Consider the following 24,357-nt stretch of genomic DNA (forward strand, 5'->3'; position numbering starts at 1 on the left):
AAGAGGAGCAGGTACTAACCCCTGTACTCCAGGAACACCACACAAGACCTGCTGGTCTGGCTCTGACCAGACTGTCCAGACATCACATCATCAAAGTCCTTCCACTTTTTCCTGCTTTACATTTACATTTACATTTCTGGTATTTGGCAGATGCTCTTATCCAGAGCGACATACAAAAGTGCTTTAAGTCTCTATCATTGAAAACATTAACACTGGTTCAGTAGATTACAGACTCAGGAGACCAGGAGCCTGAAATTGGATGTTTTTTTTGTAAACCATATAACAATACATAAATAGGGAAAGATAAGAGCTAGTTTAAGTGCTTCAGGAAAAGGTGGGTCTTAAGACGTCGTGTGAAGACAGTCAGAGACTCTGCTGTTCGGACATCTAGGGGAAGTTCATTCCACCACCTCAGTGCAGAGAAGAGTCTAGATGAATATTTACCTTTTACCCTGAGAGATGGTGGGACCAGTCGGGCAGTGCTAGTGGATCAGAGGGAGTGAGGGTCAGTTTGAGGAGTAATAAGATCTTGGTACTGGTCCATTCTTGGCTTTGTAGGCAAACATCAGTGTTTTGAATCTGATGCAGCTACCGGAAGCCAGTGGAGGAGCAGCAGTGGGGTGGTGTGGGAGAACTTAGACAGAATGAAGACAAGTCACACTGCTGCATTTTGGATCATTTGCAGTGGACGAGTTGCATTCAGAGGAAGACCTGCCAGTAAAGAGTTGCAGTAGTCCAGTCTCGAAATGACCAGAGACTGAACAAGTACTTGAGTAGCCTGTGTGGATAGGAATGGTCGAATCCTTCTGATGTTGTACAGAAGAAACCGACATGAGCGTGTCACATTGGCAACATGGGAGGAAAAGGACAGTTGATTGTCCATGGTTACCCCAAGGTTGTGAGCAGTGGCTGAAGGGGAGATCATTGAGTTGTCCAGAGATAAAGCTTGTCTGATGGTTGGTTGAAATCTCCAAGCACCGTCAGAGGGGTGCTGTCAGAAGGGAAGACACTGAGGAGTATGTCCATTTCTTCCATGAAGTCTCCAATGGGACCAGGAGGACGGTAGATGACGATGGAGAGGTTGATTGGAGATGTAACTGAAACTGCATGGAATTCAAAAGAAGAGATGGTGAGATGAGACAAGGGGAGAGGTGTGAAACACTATCTCTGGGACAACAGCAGACCTGTGCCACCACCCCTGCCTGAGAGAAAGCGTAGGCAGAGGATAGAGCAGTCGGTGTAGCAGTGTTCTGTGGGGATATCCAGGTCTTGGTTAGTGCCAGAAAATCAAAGGAATAGTGGGAGGCTGAAGCTGAGATGAAATCAGCCTTCCTTACAGCAGACTGACAGTTCCAGAGCCCACCTACCACCGCTGTTTGAGACCGAGACAACAGGGGAGGGTAGATGAGTGCTGGAAACATGACCTCTGCTTCGTGGGTGAGAATGCCTGTGTCTGTAAGAGGTCAGAACAGAGATGGGTTTGAGGCATGTCTGGTTTGGTCAAAGTGAGGTTAAGAAAGAGTTAAAATGTAACAGGACAAGAAAGTAAGTATGTTAGTAGACACTTACTATAAACCGGTCTTGACCGGGCTACACATCAACTTCAAGAACTGACCTGCTGCATTATCTATCACACCTCCCTGGACAGGTTCCAGTGAGCTCATCAGAGCACTTCACTTCGCCGGTCACTGGGTTTAGTACTCTGGCTGATGGGTGTAGAGTCTCTGAGTAACAGGAAGTGTCTCTGATGGAGCGTTTGGAGCAGATGTCCTGACCAAGGGATCTAAATCTATGTTCAGATGTCGGTCAGTTTGAAGTGTGAGAGAGTTTAGTGTTAAAGACCAGTCCTGTGGTCACTTATTTAAACCTGAATGTGTTGATGTGTTGTGTAGGTGGTGTGGTGTGTGTGTGTGTGTTCAGACTGGACATTTCAGATAAACACTGTTAAATGACCAGATGGAGGGGGAGGAGGGGCTGATGTGTTAGTGCTCACTAAACTCACTCAATGAGGGTCATGTGACTTAAACTGTGTATTTTTCATGAGTGGGCGGGGGAAGAGGGGGTGTGGCCATGTTTGGCAGATACTTATGTCTCTTGTGTCACACACAGACGAATGAAGAGCTCCTGAAGACCATCACAGAGCAGAGCACTGAACTGGAGGAGCTACGGAACCAGCTCAGGTGAGCAGTAACTCAGGTGACCACTGTCTGGGGTTATTAAAGACCTTCTGTTTAATGTGTGTGTGTGTGTGTGTGTGTTTCAGGCAGGCAAAGCTGGACCTCAGAACAGCTACTGCTAAAGTGGACGAGATGACTAAGCTCATGAAGAGTGTTCAGGACCAGATGCAGCGCACGGTGTGTGTGTGTGGTGTTTTGTGCAGTTACTTATTTTGAGAGCTGACAGGTATATCTGGGTCAGTACAGAAAACAGTGAGAACAGACAGGTTTACACAATTGTGTGTGTGTGTGTGTGTGTGTGTAGGAGGAGGATGCAGCAGAGGCTCATGGGAGAGAGGAAGCATCTGATCGCAGGCTTTTGCAGCTACAGACGGCACTGAGCCAGATAGAAGGCAGGCACGTACTCACACACACACACACACACACACACACACACACACACAGCTCAGTTCTACAGTAAGTTGTGTTGCGGTGTCAGGTTGAAGGTGGCGAGTCAGGAGGCGGAGTCAGTGAGGAAGAAGGAGGTGGTGTGGGAGAAGCAGGTGGGGGAGCTGCAGAGTCGCTGTGCTGCGCTGGAGGACGACAAGTTCGAGGCCTTTCAGAGACTCCGGGATTCACTGCAGCTGGCTGAGGAGGCAACACTACAGAGAGACCAGGTCTCACACACACTCACACACACACACACACACACACACACACACACACACACACTGAGTACCATAGCTCCCAGTAGAGAGAACATGAAAGCAGTGATCTTACACATTTAATGAATAAAAACAGAATGAAACCCCCAGAGGGTGGAGTCAGACCTGATCTAGCTCCTCCCACCTCGGACACACTCATGCCAAAGGTCTAGGAGTAGGAGGTACAGTAACTGTGTGTTAATGCTGTGTGTTAAATATCCCCTAGCCCCACCCCCTGCATCAGGGAGCCACCCACACACTGCACTCACAGACCCGAGAGCCAATCCCTGGTGTCTGTCAGCTCAGGTGTAGTCTTAACCTCAGATACTCCACCCACATAAAACTGGTGTGTGTGTGTGTGTGTGTGATCTCAGGCTCAACTGCGGGAGAAGCAGAGGGTGGAGGAGTTGGAGAGGATGAAGGAAGGGATGAAGCAACTGGTGGAGGAAGCAGCGGTCCGCACCAGGAAGGAGGTCCGTATCCCACAATGCACCTGTACTGTGTGTGTGTGTGTAATGATTACTGTGTTACAGGTGGAGTGTGTGTGTGTGTGTGTGTGTGTGTAATGATTACTGTGTTACAGGTGGAGTGTGTGTGTGTGTGTGTAATGATTACTGTGTTACAGGTGGAGTGTGTGTGTGTGTGTGTGTGTGTGTAATGATTACTGTGTTACAGGTGGAGTGTGTGTGTGTGTGTGTGTGTAATGATTACTGTGTTACAGGTGGAGTGTGTGTGTGTGTAATGATTACTGTGTTACAGGTGGAGTGTGTGTGTGTGTGTAATGATTACTGTGTTACAGGTGGAGTGTGTGTGTGTGTAATGATTACTGTGTTACAGGTGGAGTGTGTGTGTGTGTAATGATTACTGTGTTACAGGTGGAGTGTGTGTGTGTGTGTAATGATTACTGTGTTACAGGTGGAGTGTGTGTGTGTGTGTAATGATTACTGTGTTACAGGTGGAGTGTGTGTGTGTAATGATTACTGTGTTACAGGTGGAGTGTGTGTGTGTGTAATGATTACTGTGTTACAGGTGGAGTGTGTGTGTGTGTGTGTAATGATTACTGTGTTACAGGTGGAGTGTGTGTGTGTGTAATGATTACTGTGTTACAGGTGGAGTGTGTGTGTGTGTGTGTAATGATTACTGTGTTACAGGTGGAGTGTGTGTGTGTGTAATGATTACTGTGTTACAGGTGGAGTGTGTGTGTGTGTAATGATTACTGTGTTACAGGTGGAGTGTGTGTGTGTGTGTAATGATTACTGTGTTACAGGTGGAGTGTGTGTGTGTGTAATGATTACTGTGTTACAGGTGGAGTGTGTGTGTGTGTGTGTGTAATGATTACTGTGTTACAGGTGGAGTGTGTGTGTGTGTGTGTGTGTGTGTAATGATTACTGTGTTACAGGTGGAGTGTGTGTGTGTAATGATTACTGTGTTACAGGTGGAGTGTGTGTGTGTGTAATGATTACTGTGTTACAGGTGGAGTGTGTGTGTGTGTGTGTAATGATTACTGTGTTACAGGTGGAGTGTGTGTGTGTGTAATGATTACTGTGTTACAGGTGGAGTGTGTGTGTGTGTAATGATTACTGTGTTACAGGTGGAGTGTGTGTGTGTGTGTAATGATTACTGTGTTACAGGTGGAGTGTGTGTGTGTGTGTAATGATTACTGTGTTACAGGTGGAGTGTGTGTGTGTAATGATTACTGTGTTACAGGTGGAGTGTGTGTGTGTGTAATGATTACTGTGTTACAGGTGGAGTGTGTGTGTGTGTGTGTAATGATTACTGTGTTACAGGTGGAGTGTGTGTGTGTGTAATGATTACTGTGTTACAGGTGGAGTGTGTGTGTGTGTGTGTAATGATTACTGTGTTACAGGTGGAGTGTGTGTGTGTGTAATGATTACTGTGTTACAGGTGGAGTGTGTGTGTGTGTAATGATTACTGTGTTACAGGTGGAGTGTGTGTGTGTGTGTAATGATTACTGTGTTACAGGTGGAGTGTGTGTGTGTGTAATGATTACTGTGTTACAGGTGGAGTGTGTGTGTGTGTGTGTGTAATGATTACTGTGTTACAGGTGGAGTGTGTGTGTGTGTAATGATTACTGTGTTACAGGTGGAGTGTGTGTGTGTGTGTGTGTAATGATTACTGTGTTACAGGTGGAGTGTGTGTGTGTGTGTGTGTAATGATTACTGTGTTACAGGTGGAGTGTGTGTGTGTGTGTAATGATTACTGTGTTACAGGTGGAGTGTGTGTGTGTGTGTGTGTGTAATGATTACTGTGTTACAGGTGGAGTGTGTGTGTAATGATTACTGTGTTACAGGTGGAGTGTGTGTGTGTGTAATGATTACTGTGTTACAGGTGGAGTGTGTGTGTGTGTGTGTGTGTGTAATGATTACTGTGTTACAGGTGGAGTGTGTGTGTGTGTGTGTAATGATTACTGTGTTACAGGTGGAGTGTGTGTGTGTGTGTGTGTGTAATGATTACTGTGTTACAGGTGGAGTGTGTGTGTGTGTGTGTGTAATGATTACTGTGGTACAGGTGGAGTGTGTGTGTTTGTGTGTGTAATGATTACTGTGTTACAGGTGGAGTGTGTGTGTGTGTGTGTAATGATTACTGTGTTACAGGTGGAGTGTGTGTGTGTGTGTGTAATGATTACTGTGTTACAGGTGGAGTGTGTGTGTGTGTGTAATGATTACTGTGTTACAGGTGGAGTGTGTGTGTGTGTGTGTAATGATTACTGTGTTACAGGTGGAGTGTGTGTGTGTGTGTGTGTAATGATTACTGTGTTACAGGTGGAGTGTGTGTGTGTGTAATGATTACTGTGTTACAGGTGGAGTGTGTGTGTGTGTAATGATTACTGTGTTACAGGTGGAGTGTGTGTGTGTGTAATGATTACTGTGTTACAGGTGGAGTGTGTGTGTGTGTAATGATTACTGTGTTACAGGTGGAGTGTGTGTGTGTGTGTAATGATTACTGTGTTACAGGTGGAGTGTGTGTGTGTGTGTGTAATGATTACTGTGTTACAGGTGGAGTGTGTGTGTGTGTGTGTGTAATGATTACTGTGTTACAGGTGGAGTGTGTGTGTGTGTAATGATTACTGTGTTACAGGTGGAGTGTGTGTGTGTGTAATGATTACTGTGTTACAGGTGGAGTGTGTGTGTGTGTGTGTAATGATTACTGTGTTACAGGTGGAGTGTGTGTGTGTGTGTGTGTGTAATGATTACTGTGTTACAGGTGGAGTGTGTGTGTGTGTAATGATTACTGTGTTACAGGTGGAGTGTGTGTGTGTGTGTGTGTAATGATTACTGTGTTACAGGTGGAGTGTGTGTGTGTGTGTGTGTGTAATGATTACTGTGTTACAGGTGGAGTGTGTGTGTGTGTGTGTGTGTAATGATTACTGTGTTACAGGTGGAGTGTGTGTGTGTGTGTGTAATGATTACTGTGTTACAGGTGGAGTGTGTGTGTGTGTAATGATTACTGTGTTACAGGTGGAGTGTGTGTGTGTGTGTGTGTGTAATGATTACTGTGTTACAGGTGGAGTGTGTGTGTGTGTGTGTAATGATTACTGTGTTACAGGTGGAGTGTGTGTGTGTGTGTGTGTGTGTAATGATTACTGTGTTACAGGTGGAGTGTGTGTGTGTGTGTGTGTGTGTAATGATTACTGTGTTACAGGTGGAGTGTGTGTGTGTGTGTGTAATGATTACTGTGTTACAGGTGGAGTGTGTGTGTGTGTGTGTAATGATTACTGTGTTACAGGTGGAGTGTGTGTGTGTGTGTGTGTGTGTAATGATTACTGTGTTACAGGTGGAGTGTGTGTGTGTGTGTGTGTAATGATTACTGTGTTACAGGTGGAGTGTGTGTGTGTGTGTGTGTGTGTAATGATTACTGTGTTACAGGTGGAGTGTGTGTGTGTGTGTGTAATGATTACTGTGTTACAGGTGGAGTGTGTGTGTGTGTGTGTAATGATTACTGTGTTACAGGTGGAGTGTGTGTGTGTGTAATGATTACTGTGTTACAGGTGGAGTGTGTGTGTGTGTGTGTGTGTGTAATGATTACTGTGTTACAGGTGGAGTGTGTGTGTGTGTGTGTAATGATTACTGTGTTACAGGTGGAGTGTGTGTGTGTGTAATGATTACTGTGTTACAGGTGGAGTGTGTGTGTGTGTGTGTAATGATTACTGTGTTACAGGTGGAGTGTGTGTGTGTGTGTGTAATGATTACTGTGTTACAGGTGGAGTGTGTGTGTGTGTGTGTGTGTAATGATTACTGTGTTACAGGTGGAGTGTGTGTGTGTGTGTGTAATGATTACTGTGTTACAGGTGGAGTGTGTGTGTGTGTGTGTGTAATGATTACTGTGTTACAGGTGGAGTGTGTGTGTGTGTGTGTGTGTGTAATGATTACTGTGTTACAGGTGGAGTGTGTGTGTGTGTGTGTGTAATGATTACTGTGTTACAGGTGGAGTGTGTGTGTGTGTGTAATGATTACTGTGTTACAGGTGGAGTGTGTGTGTGTGTGTGTAATGATTACTGTGTTACAGGTGGAGTGTGTGTGTGTGTAATGATTACTGTGTTACAGGTGGAGTGTGTGTGTGTGTAATGATTACTGTGTTACAGGTGGAGTGTGTGTGTGTGTAATGATTACTGTGTTACAGGTGGAGTGTGTGTGTGTGTGTAATGATTACTGTGTTACAGGTGGAGTGTGTGTGTGTGTGTGTGTGTGTGTAATGATTACTGTGTTACAGGTGGAGTGTGTGTGTGTGTGTGTAATGATTACTGTGTTACAGGTGGAGTGTGTGTGTGTGTGTGTAATGATTACTGTGTTACAGGTGGAGTGTGTGTGTGTGTGTGTAATGATTACTGTGTTACAGGTGGAGTGTGTGTGTGTGTGTGTAATGATTACTGTGTTACAGGTGGAGTGTGTGTGTGTGTGTGTGTAATGATTACTGTGTTACAGGTGGAGTGTGTGTGTGTGTGTGTAATGATTACTGTGTTACAGGTGGAGTGTGTGTGTGTGTGTGTGTAATGATTACTGTGTTACAGGTGGAGTGTGTGTGTGTGTGTGTAATGATTACTGTGTTACAGGTGGAGTGTGTGTGTGTGTGTGTAATGATTACTGTGTTACAGGTGGAGTGTGTGTGTGTGTGTGTAATGATTACTGTGTTACAGGTGGAGTGTGTGTGTGTGTGTGTGTAATGATTACTGTGTTACAGGTGGAGTGTGTGTGTGTGTAATGATTACTGTGTTACAGGTGGAGTGTGTGTGTGTGTGTGTGTGTAATGATTACTGTGTTACAGGTGGAGTGTGTGTGTGTGTGTGTAATGATTACTGTGTTACAGGTGGAGTGTGTGTGTGTGTGTGTAATGATTACTGTGTTACAGGTGGAGTGTGTGTGTGTGTGTGTGTAATGATTACTGTGTTACAGGTGGAGTGTGTGTGTGTGTGTGTAATGATTACTGTGTTACAGGTGGAGTGTGTGTGTGTGTGTGTGTGTGTGTAATGATTACTGTGTTACAGGTGGAGTGTGTGTGTGTGTGTGTGTGTGATGATTACTGTGTTACAGGTGGAGTGTGTGTGTGTGTGTGTAATGATTACTGTGTTACAGGTGGAGTGTGTGTGTGTGTGTGTAATGATTACTGTGTTACAGGTGGAGTGTGTGTGTGTGTGTGTGTAATGATTACTGTGTTACAGGTGGAGTGTGTGTGTGTGTGTGTAATGATTACTGTGTTACAGGTGGAGTGTGTGTGTGTGTAATGATTACTGTGTTACAGGTGGAGTGTGTGTGTGTGTAATGATTACTGTGTTACAGGTGGAGTGTGTGTGTGTGTAATGATTACTGTGTTACAGGTGGAGTGTGTGTGTGTGTGTGTGTGTAATGATTACTGTGTTACAGGTGGAGTGTGTGTGTGTGTGTGTAATGATTACTGTGTTACAGGTGGAGTGTGTGTGTGTGTGTGTAATGATTACTGTGTTACAGGTGGAGTGTGTGTGTGTGTGTGTGTGTGTGTGTAATGATTACTGTGTTACAGGTGGAGTGTGTGTGTGTGTGTAATGATTACTGTGTTACAGGTGGAGTGTGTGTGTGTGTAATGATTACTGTGTTACAGGTGGAGTGTGTGTGTGTGTGTGTGTGTGTAATGATTACTGTGTTACAGGTGGAGTGTGTGTGTGTGTGTGTAATGATTACTGTGTTACAGGTGGAGTGTGTGTGTGTGTGTGTAATGATTACTGTGTTACAGGTGGAGTGTGTGTGTGTGTGTAATGATTACTGTGTTACAGGTGGAGTGTGTGTGTGTGTAATGATTACTGTGTTACAGGTGGAGTGTGTGTGTGTGTAATGATTACTGTGTTACAGGTGGAGTGTGTGTGTGTGTGTGTGTAATGATTACTGTGTTACAGGTGGAGTGTGTGTGTGTGTGTAATGATTACTGTGTTACAGGTGGAGTGTGTGTGTGTGTGTGTGTGTGTAATGATTACTGTGTTACAGGTGGAGTGTGTGTGTGTGTGTGTAATGATTACTGTGTTACAGGTGGAGTGTGTGTGTGTGTGTGTGTAATGATTACTGTGTTACAGGTGGAGTGTGTGTGTGTGTGTAATGATTACTGTGTTACAGGTGGAGTGTGTGTGTGTGTAATGATTACTGTGTTACAGGTGGAGTGTGTGTGTGTGTGTAATGATTACTGTGTTACAGGTGGAGTGTGTGTGTGTGTGTGTGTAATGATTACTGTGTTACAGGTGGAGTGTGTGTGTGTGTGTGTGTAATGATTACTGTGTTACAGGTGGAGTGTGTGTGTGTGTGTGTGTGTAATGATTACTGTGTTACAGGTGGAGTGTGTGTGTGTGTGTGTGTGTAATGATTACTGTGTTACAGGTGGAGTGTGTGTGTGTGTGTGTAATGATTACTGTGTTACAGGTGGAGTGTGTGTGTGTGTAATGATTACTGTGTTACAGGTGGAGTGTGTGTGTGTGTGTGTGTAATGATTACTGTGTTACAGGTGGAGTGTGTGTGTGTGTGTGTGTGTAATGATTACTGTGTTACAGGTGGAGTGTGTGTGTGTGTGTGTGTGTAATGATTACTGTGTTACAGGTGGAGTGTGTGTGTGTGTGTGTGTGTGTGTAATGATTACTGTGTTACAGGTGGAGTGTGTGTGTGTGTGTGTGTAATGATTACTGTGTTACAGGTGGAGTGTGTGTGTGTGTGTGTGTAATGATTACTGTGTTACAGGTGGAGTGTGTGTGTGTGTGTGTAATGATTACTGTGTTACAGGTGGAGTGTGTGTGTGTGTGTAATGATTACTGTGTTACAGGTGGAGTGTGTGTGTGTGTAATGATTACTGTGTTACAGGTGGAGTGTGTGTGTGTGTGTGTGTAATGATTACTGTGTTACAGGTGGAGTGTGTGTGTGTGTGTGTAATGATTACTGTGTTACAGGTGGAGTGTGTGTGTGTGTAATGATTACTGTGTTACAGGTGGAGTGTGTGTGTGTGTGTAATGATTACTGTGTTACAGGTGGAGTGTGTGTGTGTGTGTAATGATTACTGTGTTACAGGTGGAGTGTGTGTGTGTGTGTGTGTGTGTAATGATTACTGTGTTACAGGTGGAGTGTGTGTGTGTGTGTGTAATGATTACTGTGTTACAGGTGGAGTGTGTGTGTGTGTGTGTGTAATGATTACTGTGTTACAGGTGGAGTGTGTATGTGTGTGTGTAATGATTACTGTGTTACAGGTGGAGTGTGTGTGTGTGTAATGATTACTGTGTTACAGGTGGAGTGTGTGTGTGTGTGTGTGTAATGATTACTGTGTTACAGGTGGAGTGTGTACGTCAGCAGTGTAACACACAGATCCATCGTCTCACTGAGGAACTTGCAGCCCTGCAGCTGGTTAGGACTTTCTCTCACACACACACACATTCACTTTTTACACCACACACACACACACACACACATTCACTTTTTACACCACACACACACACACACACACATTCACTTTTTACACCACACACACACACACACACACATTCACTTTTTACACCACACACACACACACACACACACACACATTCACTTTTTACACCACAAACACACACACACACATTCACTTGTAACACCACACACACACATTCACTTTTTACACCACACACACACACACATTCACTTTTTACACCACACACACATTCACTTTTTACACCACACACACACACACATTCACTTTTTACACCACACACACACACACATTCACTTGTTACACCACACACACATTCACTTTTTACACCACACACACACACACACACACACACTCACTTTTTACACCACACACACACACATTCACTTTTTACACCACACACACACACATTCACTTTTTACACCACACACACATTCACTTTTTATACCAAACACACACACACACACATTCACTTTTTACACCACACACACACACACACACACACACTATCATTCTCTTTTACACCACACACACACATTCACTTTTTACACCACACACACACACACACATGCACTTTTTACACCACACACACACACATATTCACATCTTTTTACACCTCACACACACACATTCACTTTTTACACCACACACACACATCACTTTTACACACACACACACACACATTCACTTTTTACACCACACACACACACACACATTCACTTTTTACACCACACACACACACATTCACTTTTTACACCACACACACACACACACACATTCACTTTTTACACCACACACACACACATTCACTTTTTACACCACACACACACATTCACTTTTTACACCACACACACACATTCACTTTTTACACCACACACACACATTCACTTTTTACACCACACACACACACACACACACACACACACATTCACTTTTTACACCACACACACACACACACACACACTCACTTTTTACACCACACACACACACACACATTCACTTTTTACACCACACACACACACACATTCACTTTTTACACCACACACACACACATTCACTTTTTACACCACACACACACACACACACATTCACTTTTTACACCACACACACACATTCACTTTTTACACCACACACACACACACACACACACACATTCACTTTTTACACCACACACACACACATTCACTTTTTACACCACACACACACATTCACTTTTTACACCACACACACACACATTCACTTTTTACACCACACACACACACACATTCACTTTTTACACCACACACACACACACACACATTCACTTTTTACACCACACACACACACACACATTCACTTTTTACACCACACACACACACACACATTCACTTTTTACACCACACACACACACACACATTCACTTTTTACACCACACACACACACACACATTCACTTTTTACACCACACACACACACACACACACACATTCACTTTTTACACCACACACACACACATTCACTTTTTACACCACACACACACACACACATTCACTTTTTACACCACACACACACACACACATTCACTTTTTACACCACACACACACACACACACATTCACTTTTTACACCACACACACACACACACACACATTCACTTTTTACACCACACACACACACACACATTCACTTTTTACACCACACACACACACACACATTCACTTTTTACACCACACACACACACACACACACACACATTCACTTTTTATACCACACACACATACACACACACACACACACACTTTTTACACCACATACACACACATACATACACACACACTTTTTACACCACATACACACACACACATTCAATTTTTACACCACACACACATTCACACACACACACACTTTTTACACCACATACACACACACATACACACTTTTTACACCACATACACACACACATATACACACACACACACACACTTTTTACCTGACTGTGTGTTGTTGTTTTTAGGAGTGTTCTGATAAGCAGAGTCAGCTGGAGAGAGCACACAGAGAGAGGAAGGCGGTGGAGGAGGAGCTGGAGAAGGTGAACACACACACACACACACACACACACACACACACACACACACACTAAGAGAACATTTAAAAGCTCATCCTCAGAACACAGATACAGGCTACTCATCTTTCTTTATTTAAACAATAAATGTAACAGACTTTTCAGTATGTTACATTTATTCCTTGTGTGTATGTACGTGTGTGTGTTTGTGTGTGTTTGTGTGTGTGTAGGTGTACAGAGAGGGTCGATACGGTGAAACAGACCTGAGGAAGGTGGAGGCTCTACATCAGAGGTGTTTAAATGCAGAGAGAATGAAAGACGAGCTGGAGCACACACTCAACACCACACACTCCAACATGAAGAAGATGGAGCTGGAGTGAGTACACACACACACACACACACACACACACTCAACACCACACACTCCAACATGAAGAAGATGGAGCTGGAGTGAGTACACACACACACACACTCCAACATGAAGAAGATGGAGCTGGAGTGAGTACACACACACACACACACACACACACACACACTCAACACCACACACTCCAACATGAAGAAGATGGAGCTGGAGTGAGTACACACACACACACACTCCAACATGAAGAAGATGGAGCTGGAGTGAGTACACACACACACACACACACACACTCCAACATGAAGAAGATGGAGCTGGAGTGAGTACACACACACACACACACACACTCACACACACACACACACACACACTCCAACATGAAGAAGATGGAGCTGGAGTGAGTACACACACACACACACACACACACTCAACACCACACACTCCAACATGAAGAAGATGGAGCTGGAGTGAGTACACACACACACACACACACACTCAACACCACACACTCCAACATGAAGAAGATGGAGCTGGAGTGAGTACACACACACACACACACACACACTCAACACCACACACTCCAACATGAAGAAGATGGAGCTGGAGTGAGTACACACACACACACACTCCAACATGAAGAAGATGGAGCTGGAGTGAGTACACACACACACACACTCCAACATGAAGAAGATGGAGCTGGAGTGAGTACACACACACACTCACTCACACACACACACACACTCAACACCACACACTCCAACATGAAGAAGATGGAGCTGGAGTGAGTACACACACACACACACACACACACACACACACACACACACACACACTCAACACCACACACTCCAACATGAAGAAGATGGAGCTGGAGTGAGTACACACACACACACACACACACACACTCAACACCACACACTCCAACATGAAGAAGATGGAGCTGGAGTGAGCACACACTCACACACACTCACACACACACACACACACTCACACACACACTCACACACACTCACACACACTCACACACACACACACACACACTCACACACTACCCCCTAGTGGACACAGCAACACTTGCACAGCAACTTGGCATGCTACACTGATATACTGATGAAAAGAGTGTGTGTGTGTGTGTGTGCAGATTGAGTGAGGAGCTGCTGCGCTGTCAGGAGGAGGTGCGCAGGCTGCAGGTGGCGCTGTCGAGCACGAGAACAGAGTGCAGCAGTGTGAGTGAGGAGAGACTCAACCTTCAGCAGGAGAACCAACAACTGCACAAAGACATGGACACACTGCGCAAAGAGTGTGTGTCTGCACAGAGACACGCCAAACTGCAGGTACACACACACACACACACACACACACTGCGCAGAGAGTGTGTGTCTGCACAGAGACACGCCAAACTGCAGGTACACACACACACTGCGCAGAGAGTGTGTGTCTGCACAGAGACACGCCAAACTGCAGGTACACACACACACACACACACACACACACACTGCGCAAAGAGTGTGTGTCTGCACAGAGACACGCCAAACTGCAGGTACACACACACACACACACACACACACACACTGCGCAAAGAGTGTGTGTCTGCACAGAGACACGCCAAACTGCAGGTACACACACACACACTGCGCAAAGAGTGTGTGTCTGCACAGAGACACGCCAAACTGCAGGTACACACACACACACACACACTGCGCAAAGAGTGTGTGTCTGCACAGAGACACGCCAAACTGCAGGTACACACACACACACACACACTGCAACACACCATCACCTCTCTCAGGGAACACACACACACACACACACACACTGCAACACACCATCACCTCTCTCATGTAACACACACACACACTGTGGGAGATAATTTTGTAAATGAGAATATATGTATGAGGTATGTGTGAAATAATCAGGGGGACAGCAGGAGTGAGTTCTCAGGTAAGGTTTATTCGTTAGGTCGTTTGAGCTTAAGAACAATATAAGGTTTAACACGGCATGTTGGCCTGTCACGGGCCTTGCACACAGGCTGCAAGGGCTTTGAAGAACAAATAGTTGTATCAATGATGTCAGTCTGGCAGGCTTTCTCTGCGGTACCAGGCTTTCCAAACTTGGACCAATCAATGGCAGAGACGCACCCTAGATTATTATGGTCAATCTTCGCTCCATTGGTACCTTGAGCGGCAGTGATCTCATCATGAAGTAAACGCAGTGCGTGCTGGACGGCAATGGTGGTACCAGGCGAAATATCTAGAGAACATACGTAGAAGACAGCGGATAAATCAGAAAATCCGTGAGGTGTAAAAGTTAATAAAAGAAAAGGGTGTTGGCCCTGAAGGACTGGGAACTTACCCATGCTGTCTCCTGAAGAAGAATGAGGTGTTGGCGAGAGTGAGGCCAAAGACAATCCCACTGGTGGGGGCGGAAACGCCCAATTTTTAATATAATGATTCAGGAAAGTTTAATTATAATGGTATTCGAAAAGTTGTAAATCCAAAGATAATGGTGTAAAAAAAGAATCTAAAAGGTCAAAAAAAGAAAGATGGGTGGGATTGTCTAGGCAAAGAACCAGTGACGTGTTGCATTGGGAAGATAAGGGAAATGTATATAAAGGCTGTAGTTGGAGTTCCCCGGAGAGAGGTTGTTGGGACGTTCATGCGTGAGCATCTCAATTCTTGTGTCAGCGCTGATTACAAAATAAAATCTCTTATCTGAATTCATCTAGTCTGCTTGATTGGCTTATTTAGTTTTGAGGCCTTACTAACTATGAGTCTCACTCAGACTGAGCTGTCGGGTCAGTGTGGAGCTGGAGTCAGATTTCAGTAGTGAGTACAGTAGATTTTTATTCCACAACACACACACACACACACACTGCAACACACCATCACCTCTCTCAGGGAACACACACACACACACACACACTGCAACACACCATCACCTCTCTCAGGGAACACACACACACACACACACACACTGCAACACACCATCACCTCTCTCAGGTAACACACACACACACACACACTGCAACACACCATCACCTCTCTCAGGGAACACACACACACACTGCAACACACCATCATCTCTCTCAGGTAACACACACACACTGCAACACACCATCACCTCTCTCAGGTAACACACACACACACTGCGCAAAGAGAGACACAGCAATTATGCACACATCTGCGTGTGTGTGTGTGTGTGTGTGTGTGTGTGTGTGTAGGTGTCACACATGCAGCAGGAGGTGTGTGTGAGGGAGCAGGCTGTAGAGTCGAGGCTCAGAGAGATGGAAGAAAGCAACAAGCACTCCACTGCTGAACTCCAGCGCCGCCTGCTGGCACAACAACACAACAACAAGCGCTACAGAGAGGAGAGCATACAGCTCTCACACACACTGCAACACACCATCACCTCTCTCAGGTAACACACACACACACACACACACACACACACTGCAACACACCATCACCTCTCTCAGGTAACACACGCACACACACACACACACACTGCAACACACCATTACCTCTCTCAGGTAACACACACACACACACACACTGCAACACACCATCACCTCTCTCAGGTAACACACACACACACACACACACTGCAACACACCACCACCTTTCTCAGGTAACACACACACACACACACACACACACACACTGCAACACACCATCACCTCTCTCAGGTAACACACACACACACACACACACTGCAACACACCATCATCTCTCTCAGGTAACACACACACACACACACTGCAACACACCATCACCTCTCTCAGGGAACACACACACACACACACACACACACACTGCAACACACCATCACCTCTCTCAGGTAACACACACACACACACACACACACACACACTGCAACACACCATCACCTCTCTCAGGTAACACACACACACACACACACACACACACACTGCAACACACCATCACCTCTCTCAGGTAACACACACACACACACACACACACTGCAACACACCATCACCTCTCTCAGGTAACACACACACACACACACACACTGCAACACACCATCACCTCTCTCAGGTAACACACACACACACACACACACACTGCAACACACCATCACCTCTCTCAGGTAACACACACACACACACACACACACACACTGCAACACACCATCACCTCTCTCAGGTAACACACACACACACACACACACACACACTGCAACACACCATCACCTCTCTCAGGTAACACACACACACACACACACACACACACTGCAACACACCATCACCTCTCTCAGGTAACACACACACACACACACACACACACAGAAGTCTTGGTGAATACTGAAACACAGCTGTGTGTGTGTGTGTGGTTCAGGGCGGAGCTGAGTAGACAGAAGCAGCGTTGTCAGGAGCTGGAAATGAAGATCCATTCAGAGCAAGAGAAGATCCTGGAGGTGTGGATGCGCACACACACACGCACACACAGACACAATTTATTTAAAAGTAAAACTATTTTATGTGTGTGTGTTCAGTGTGAGCGTGAGGTATCAGAACAGCAGGAGAAGAACACTCGCTTACAGACTCGACTCACTCAGGCTGAACACCGAGCGTCCATCGCCTCACACCAGGTACACACACACACACACACACACACAGGTAACATCATCACTCTTTGACTAAGTGAAACCCAAGCTCTGTGCTGAACTACACTCCTCCGTGTGTGTGTGTGTGTGTGTTTCAGCTCACCCTGATGACCCAGAGGAGAAAACCTGCTTCTGTGATGGACCTGGGGACGCTGGAATGAAAGTGTGTGTGTGTGTGTGTGTGTGTGTGTGTGTCCAACATCACTGTGAGCAGTTGATACTCCGTCTGATTTCTGTCTGAAGTGTGTGTTTCTGTTGCACTACACCCACTTCACCTCAGGTACTGACTCAAAGTCAACAATAAATGTGAAAGAGATACAACGACGAAGTGTTTACATTTCACACTGTTTACATAACACTGACCACCACTGACCACAGAGCCTCATGAGTGACCCGAGTATCTGTGTGTCGTTTCTACACTGACCACAGAGCCTCATCAGAGCCTCATCATCATTATACACAGCCAGTACACATGACCATTACACACAACCAATAGACACAACCATTATACTCAACCATTATACACAACCAGTACACATGACCATTATACACAACCAGTACACATGACCATTATACACAACCAGTATACACACCCAGTACACATGACCATTATACACAACCAGTACACATGACCATTATACACAACCAGTATACACACCCAGTACACATGACCATTATACACAACCAGTACACATGACCAATATACACACCCAGTACACATGACCAATATACACACCCAGTATACACAACCAGTAGACATGACCATTATACACACCCAGTACACATGACCAATATACACACCCAGTACACATGACCATTATACACAACCAGTACACATGACCAATATACACACCCAGTACACATGACCAATATACACACCCAGTACACATGACCAATATACACACCCAGTACACATGACCATTATACACAACCAGTACACATGACCAATATACACACCCAGTACACATGACCATTATACACACCCAGTACACATGACCATTATACACAACCAGTATACACACCCAGTACACATGACCATTATACACACCCAGTACACATGACCATTATACACAACCAGTATACACACCCAGTACACATGACCATTATACACACCCAGTACACATGACCATTATACACAACCAGTACACATGACCATTATACACAACCAGTACACATGACCATTATACACAACCAGTACACATGACCATTATACACAACCAGTACACATGACCATTATACACAACCAGTATACACACCCAGTACACATGACCATTATACACACCCAGTACACATGACCATTATACACAACCAGTATACACACCCAGTACACATGACCATTATACACACCCAGTACACATGACCATTATACACACCCAGTACACATGACCATTATACACAACCAGTACACATGACCATTATACACAACCAGTACACATGACCATTATACACAACCAGTACACATGACCATTATACACAACCAGTATACACACCCAGTACACATGACCATTATACACAACCAGTACACATGACCATTATACACACCCAGTACACATGACCATTATACACACCCAGTACACATGACCATTATACACAACCAGTATACACACCCAGTACACATGACCATTATACACAACCAGTACACATGACCATTATACACAACCAGTACACATGACCATTATACACAACCAGTACACATGACCATTATACACACCCAGTACACATGACCATTATACACAACCAGTATACACACCCAGTACACATGACCATTATACACAACCAGTATACACACCCAGTACACATGACCATTATACACAACCATTACACACGACCAGTACACACAACCAGTACACACGACCATTACACACAACCATTACACAACCATTATGCACAACCAGTACACACCCAGTACACACAACCAATACACACAACCATTATACACAACCAGTACACAACCATTATACACAACCAGTACACAACCATTATATACAACCAGTACACATGATCATTATACACAACCAGTACACACAACCAGTACATATGACCATTATACACAACCAGTACACATGACCAATATACACACCCAGTACACATGACCATTATACACACCCAGTACACATGACCATTATACACAACCAGTACACACAACCATTATACACAACCAGTACACACAACCATTATACACACCCAGTACATATGACCATTATACACAACCAGTACACATGACCATTATACACACCCAGTACACACGACCATTATACACAACCAGTACACACAACCATTATACACAACCAGTATACACACCCAGTACATATGACCATTATACACAACCAGTACACATGACCATTATACACAACCAGTACACATGACCATTATACACAACCAGTACACATGACCATTATACACAACCAGTATACACACCCAGTACACATGACCATTATACACACCCAGTACACATGACCATTATACACAACCAGTACACATGACCATTATACACAACCAGTACACATGACCATTATACACAACCAGTACACATGACCATTATACACAACCAGTACACATGATCATTATACACAACCAGTACACATGACCATTATACACACCCAGTACACATGACCATTATACACAACCAGTACACATGACCATTATACACACCCAGTACACATGACCAATATACACACCCAGTACACATGACCATTATACACACCCAGTACACATGACCATTATACACAAGCAGTATACACACCCAGTACACATGACCATTATACACACCCAGTACACATGACCATTATACACAACCAGTATACACACCCAGTACACATGACCATTATACACAACCAGTACACATGACCATTATACACAACCAGTACACATGACCATTATACACAACCAGTACACATGACCAATATACACACCCAGTACACATGACCAATATACACACCCAGTATACACAACCAGTACACATGACCATTATACACACCCAGTACACATGACCATTATACCAGTATACACAACCATTATACACAACCATTATACACAACCAGTACACATGACCATTATACACAACCAGTATACACAACCATTATACAAAACCAGTACACATGACCATTATACACACCCAGTACACATGACCAATATACACACCCAGTACACATGACCAATATACACACCCAGTACACATGACCATTATACACAACCAGTACACACAACCATTATACACAACCAGTACACACAACCATTATACACAACCAGTACACACAACCATTATACACAACTAGTATACACACCCAGTACACATGACCAATATACACACCCAGTACACATGACCATTATACACAACCAGTACACACAACCATTATACACAACCAGTACACACAACCATTATACACAACCAGTATACACACCCAGTACACATGACCATTATACACAACCAGTACACATGACCATTATACACAACCAGTATACACACCCAGTACACATGACCATTATACACAACCAGTACACACAACCATTATACACAACTAGTATACACACCCAGTACACATGACCATTATACACAACCAGTACACACAACCATTATACACAACTAGTATACACACCCAGTACACATGACCATTATACACACCCAGTACACATGACCATTATACACAACCAGTACACATGACCAATATACACACCCAGTACACATGACCATTATACACACCCAGTACACATGACCATTATACACACCCAGTACACATGACCATTATACACACCCAGTACACATGACCAATATACACACCCAGTACACATGACCATTATACACACCCAGTACACATGACCATTATACACACCCAGTACACATGACCATTATACACACCCAGTACACATGACCATTATACACACCCAGTACACATGACCATTATACACACCCAGTACACATGACCAATATACACACCCAGTACACATGACCATTATACACACCCAGTACACATGACCATTATACACACCCAGTACACATGACCATTATACACACCCAGTACACATGACCAATATACACACCCAGTACACATGACCATTATACACAACCATTATACACAACCAGTACACACAACCATTATACACAACCAGTACACACAACCATTATACACAACCAGTATACACACCCAGTACACATGACCATTATACACAACCAGTACACACAACCATTATACACAACCAGTACACACAACCATTATACACAACCAGTACACATTACCATTATACACAACCAGTACACATGACCATTATACACAACCAGTACACATGACCATTATACACAACCAGTACACATGACCATTATACACACCCAGTACACACAACCATTATACACAACCAGTACACATGACCATTATACACAACCAGTACACATGACCATTATACACAACCATTATACACAACCAGTATACACACCCAGTACACATGACCATTATACACAACCATTATACACAACCAGTTCACACAACCATTATACACAACCAGTACACATTACCATTATACACAACCATTACACACAATCATTATACACGACCAGTACACACGACCAGTACACACGACCATTACACACGACCAGTACACACGACCATTATACACAACCAGTACACACAACCAGTACACATTACCATTATACACAAACAGTACACAACCAGTACAAACAACCAGTACACACACCCAGTACACATTACCATTATACACGACCATTATACACAAACAGTACACACAACCATTATACACAACCAGTACACACAACCAGTATACACAACCAATATACACAAACAGTACACATTACCATTATACACAACCAGTACACACACCCAGTACACATTACCATTATACACAACCAGTACACACAACCATTACACACAGCCATTATATACAACCATTACACACAACCAGTACACATGACCATTATACACAACCATTACACAAACATTACACACACCCAGTACACACGACCATTATACACAACCATTACACACGACCAGTACACACGACCATTATACACAACCAGTACACAACCATTATACACAACCAGTACACATGACCATTATACACAACCAGTACACACAACCATTATACACGACCAGTACACACGACCATTATACACAACCAGTACACACGACCATTATACACAACCAGTATACACACCCAGTACACATGACCATTATACACAACCAGTATACACAACCATTATACAAAACCAGTACACATGACCATTATACACAACCATTATATACAACCAGTATACACACCCAGTACACATGACCATTATACACAACCAGTATACACAACCATTATACAAAACCAGTACACATGACCATTATACACAACCATTATACACGACCATTACACACACCCAGTACACATTACCATTATACACAACCATTACACACGACCATTATACACAACCAGTACACACAACCATTATGCACAACCAGTACACACGACCATTATACACGACCAGTACACACACCCAGTACACATTACCATTATACACAACCAGTACACACGACCATTATACACAACCATTACACACGACCAGTACACACACCCAGTACACATTACCATTATACACAACCATTACACACGACCATTATACACGACCATTACACACACCCAGTACACATTACCATTATACACAATCAGTATACACAACCAGTACACAAAACCATTACACCCAACCAGTACACAACCATTATACACAACCAGTACAACACCATTACACACAACCAGTACACAACCATTATACACACCCAGGACACACAACCAGTACACATGACCATTATACACACCCAGTACAAACAACCAGTACACACAACCAGTACACATTACCATTATACACAACCATTATACACAACCAGTACACACAACCATTATACACAACCAGTACACACCAGTATACACAACCAATATACACAAACAGTACACATTACCATTATACACGACCATTATACACAACCAGTACACACAACCATTATACACAACCAGTACACACCAGTATACACAACCAATATACACAAACAGTACACATTACCATTATACACAACCAGTACACACACCCAGTACACATTACCATTATACACAACCATTACACACGACCAGTATACACAACCATTACACACGACCAGTACACACGACCATTATACACAGCCAGTACACACTCCCAGTACACATTACCATTATACACAACCATTACACACGACCAGTACACACGACCATTATACACGACCAGTACACACGACCATTATACACAACCATTACACACGACCAGTACACACGACCATTATACACAACCAGTACACACGACCATTATACACAACCAGTACACACGACCAGTACACACGACCATTATGCACAACCAGTACACATTACCATTATACACAACCAGTACACACAACCAGTACACATTACCATTATACACGACCAGTACACACAACCAGTACACACGACCAGTACACACAACCAATAGACACGACCATTATACTCAACCATTATACTCACCCATTATACACAACCATTACACAACCATTATG

General features: G+C 44.0%; 1 protein-coding gene across 5 annotated transcripts in view; it reads left to right on the forward strand.

Annotated features, from left to right (window-relative positions):
- sclt1 (sodium channel and clathrin linker 1) overlaps positions 1-18,362 on the forward strand; it is an 82,730-nt gene extending 64,368 nt beyond the window's left edge. For 2 of the 5 annotated variants that reach the window (XR_009204071.1, XR_009204072.1), the window contains 13 exons: positions 2,110-2,180; positions 2,264-2,354; positions 2,482-2,573; positions 2,656-2,833; positions 3,235-3,333; positions 10,654-10,725; positions 12,778-12,852; positions 13,056-13,201; positions 14,328-14,592; positions 14,651-14,928; positions 15,968-16,011; positions 16,407-16,603; positions 17,542-17,620. Coding sequence is in view for 3 of the 5 variants with exons in the window: in XM_058385064.1 (XP_058241047.1) it covers positions 2,110-2,180; positions 2,264-2,354; positions 2,482-2,573; positions 2,656-2,833; positions 3,235-3,333; positions 10,654-10,725; positions 12,778-12,852; positions 13,056-13,201; positions 14,328-14,520; positions 16,407-16,603; positions 17,542-17,620; positions 17,699-17,794; positions 17,908-17,970 (1,452 nt within the window). In the remaining 2 variants the exon portion in view is untranslated. Of the gene's footprint in view, positions 1-2,109; positions 2,181-2,263; positions 2,355-2,481; positions 2,574-2,655; positions 2,834-3,234; positions 3,334-10,653; positions 10,726-12,777; positions 12,853-13,055; positions 13,202-14,327; positions 14,593-14,650; positions 14,929-15,967; positions 16,012-16,406; positions 16,604-17,541; positions 17,621-17,698; positions 17,795-17,907 lie in introns of those variants that run through there. The other 3 variants (XM_058385064.1, XM_058385065.1, XM_058385066.1) reach the window with 3 other exon arrangements.
- The last annotated feature ends 5,995 nt before the right edge of the window (positions 18,363-24,357 follow it).

Source organism: Hemibagrus wyckioides, linkage group LG29 (assembly GCF_019097595.1).
Source record: "Hemibagrus wyckioides isolate EC202008001 linkage group LG29, SWU_Hwy_1.0, whole genome shotgun sequence".
In the NCBI taxonomy this organism is placed as follows: domain Eukaryota; kingdom Metazoa; phylum Chordata; class Actinopteri; order Siluriformes; family Bagridae; genus Hemibagrus; species Hemibagrus wyckioides.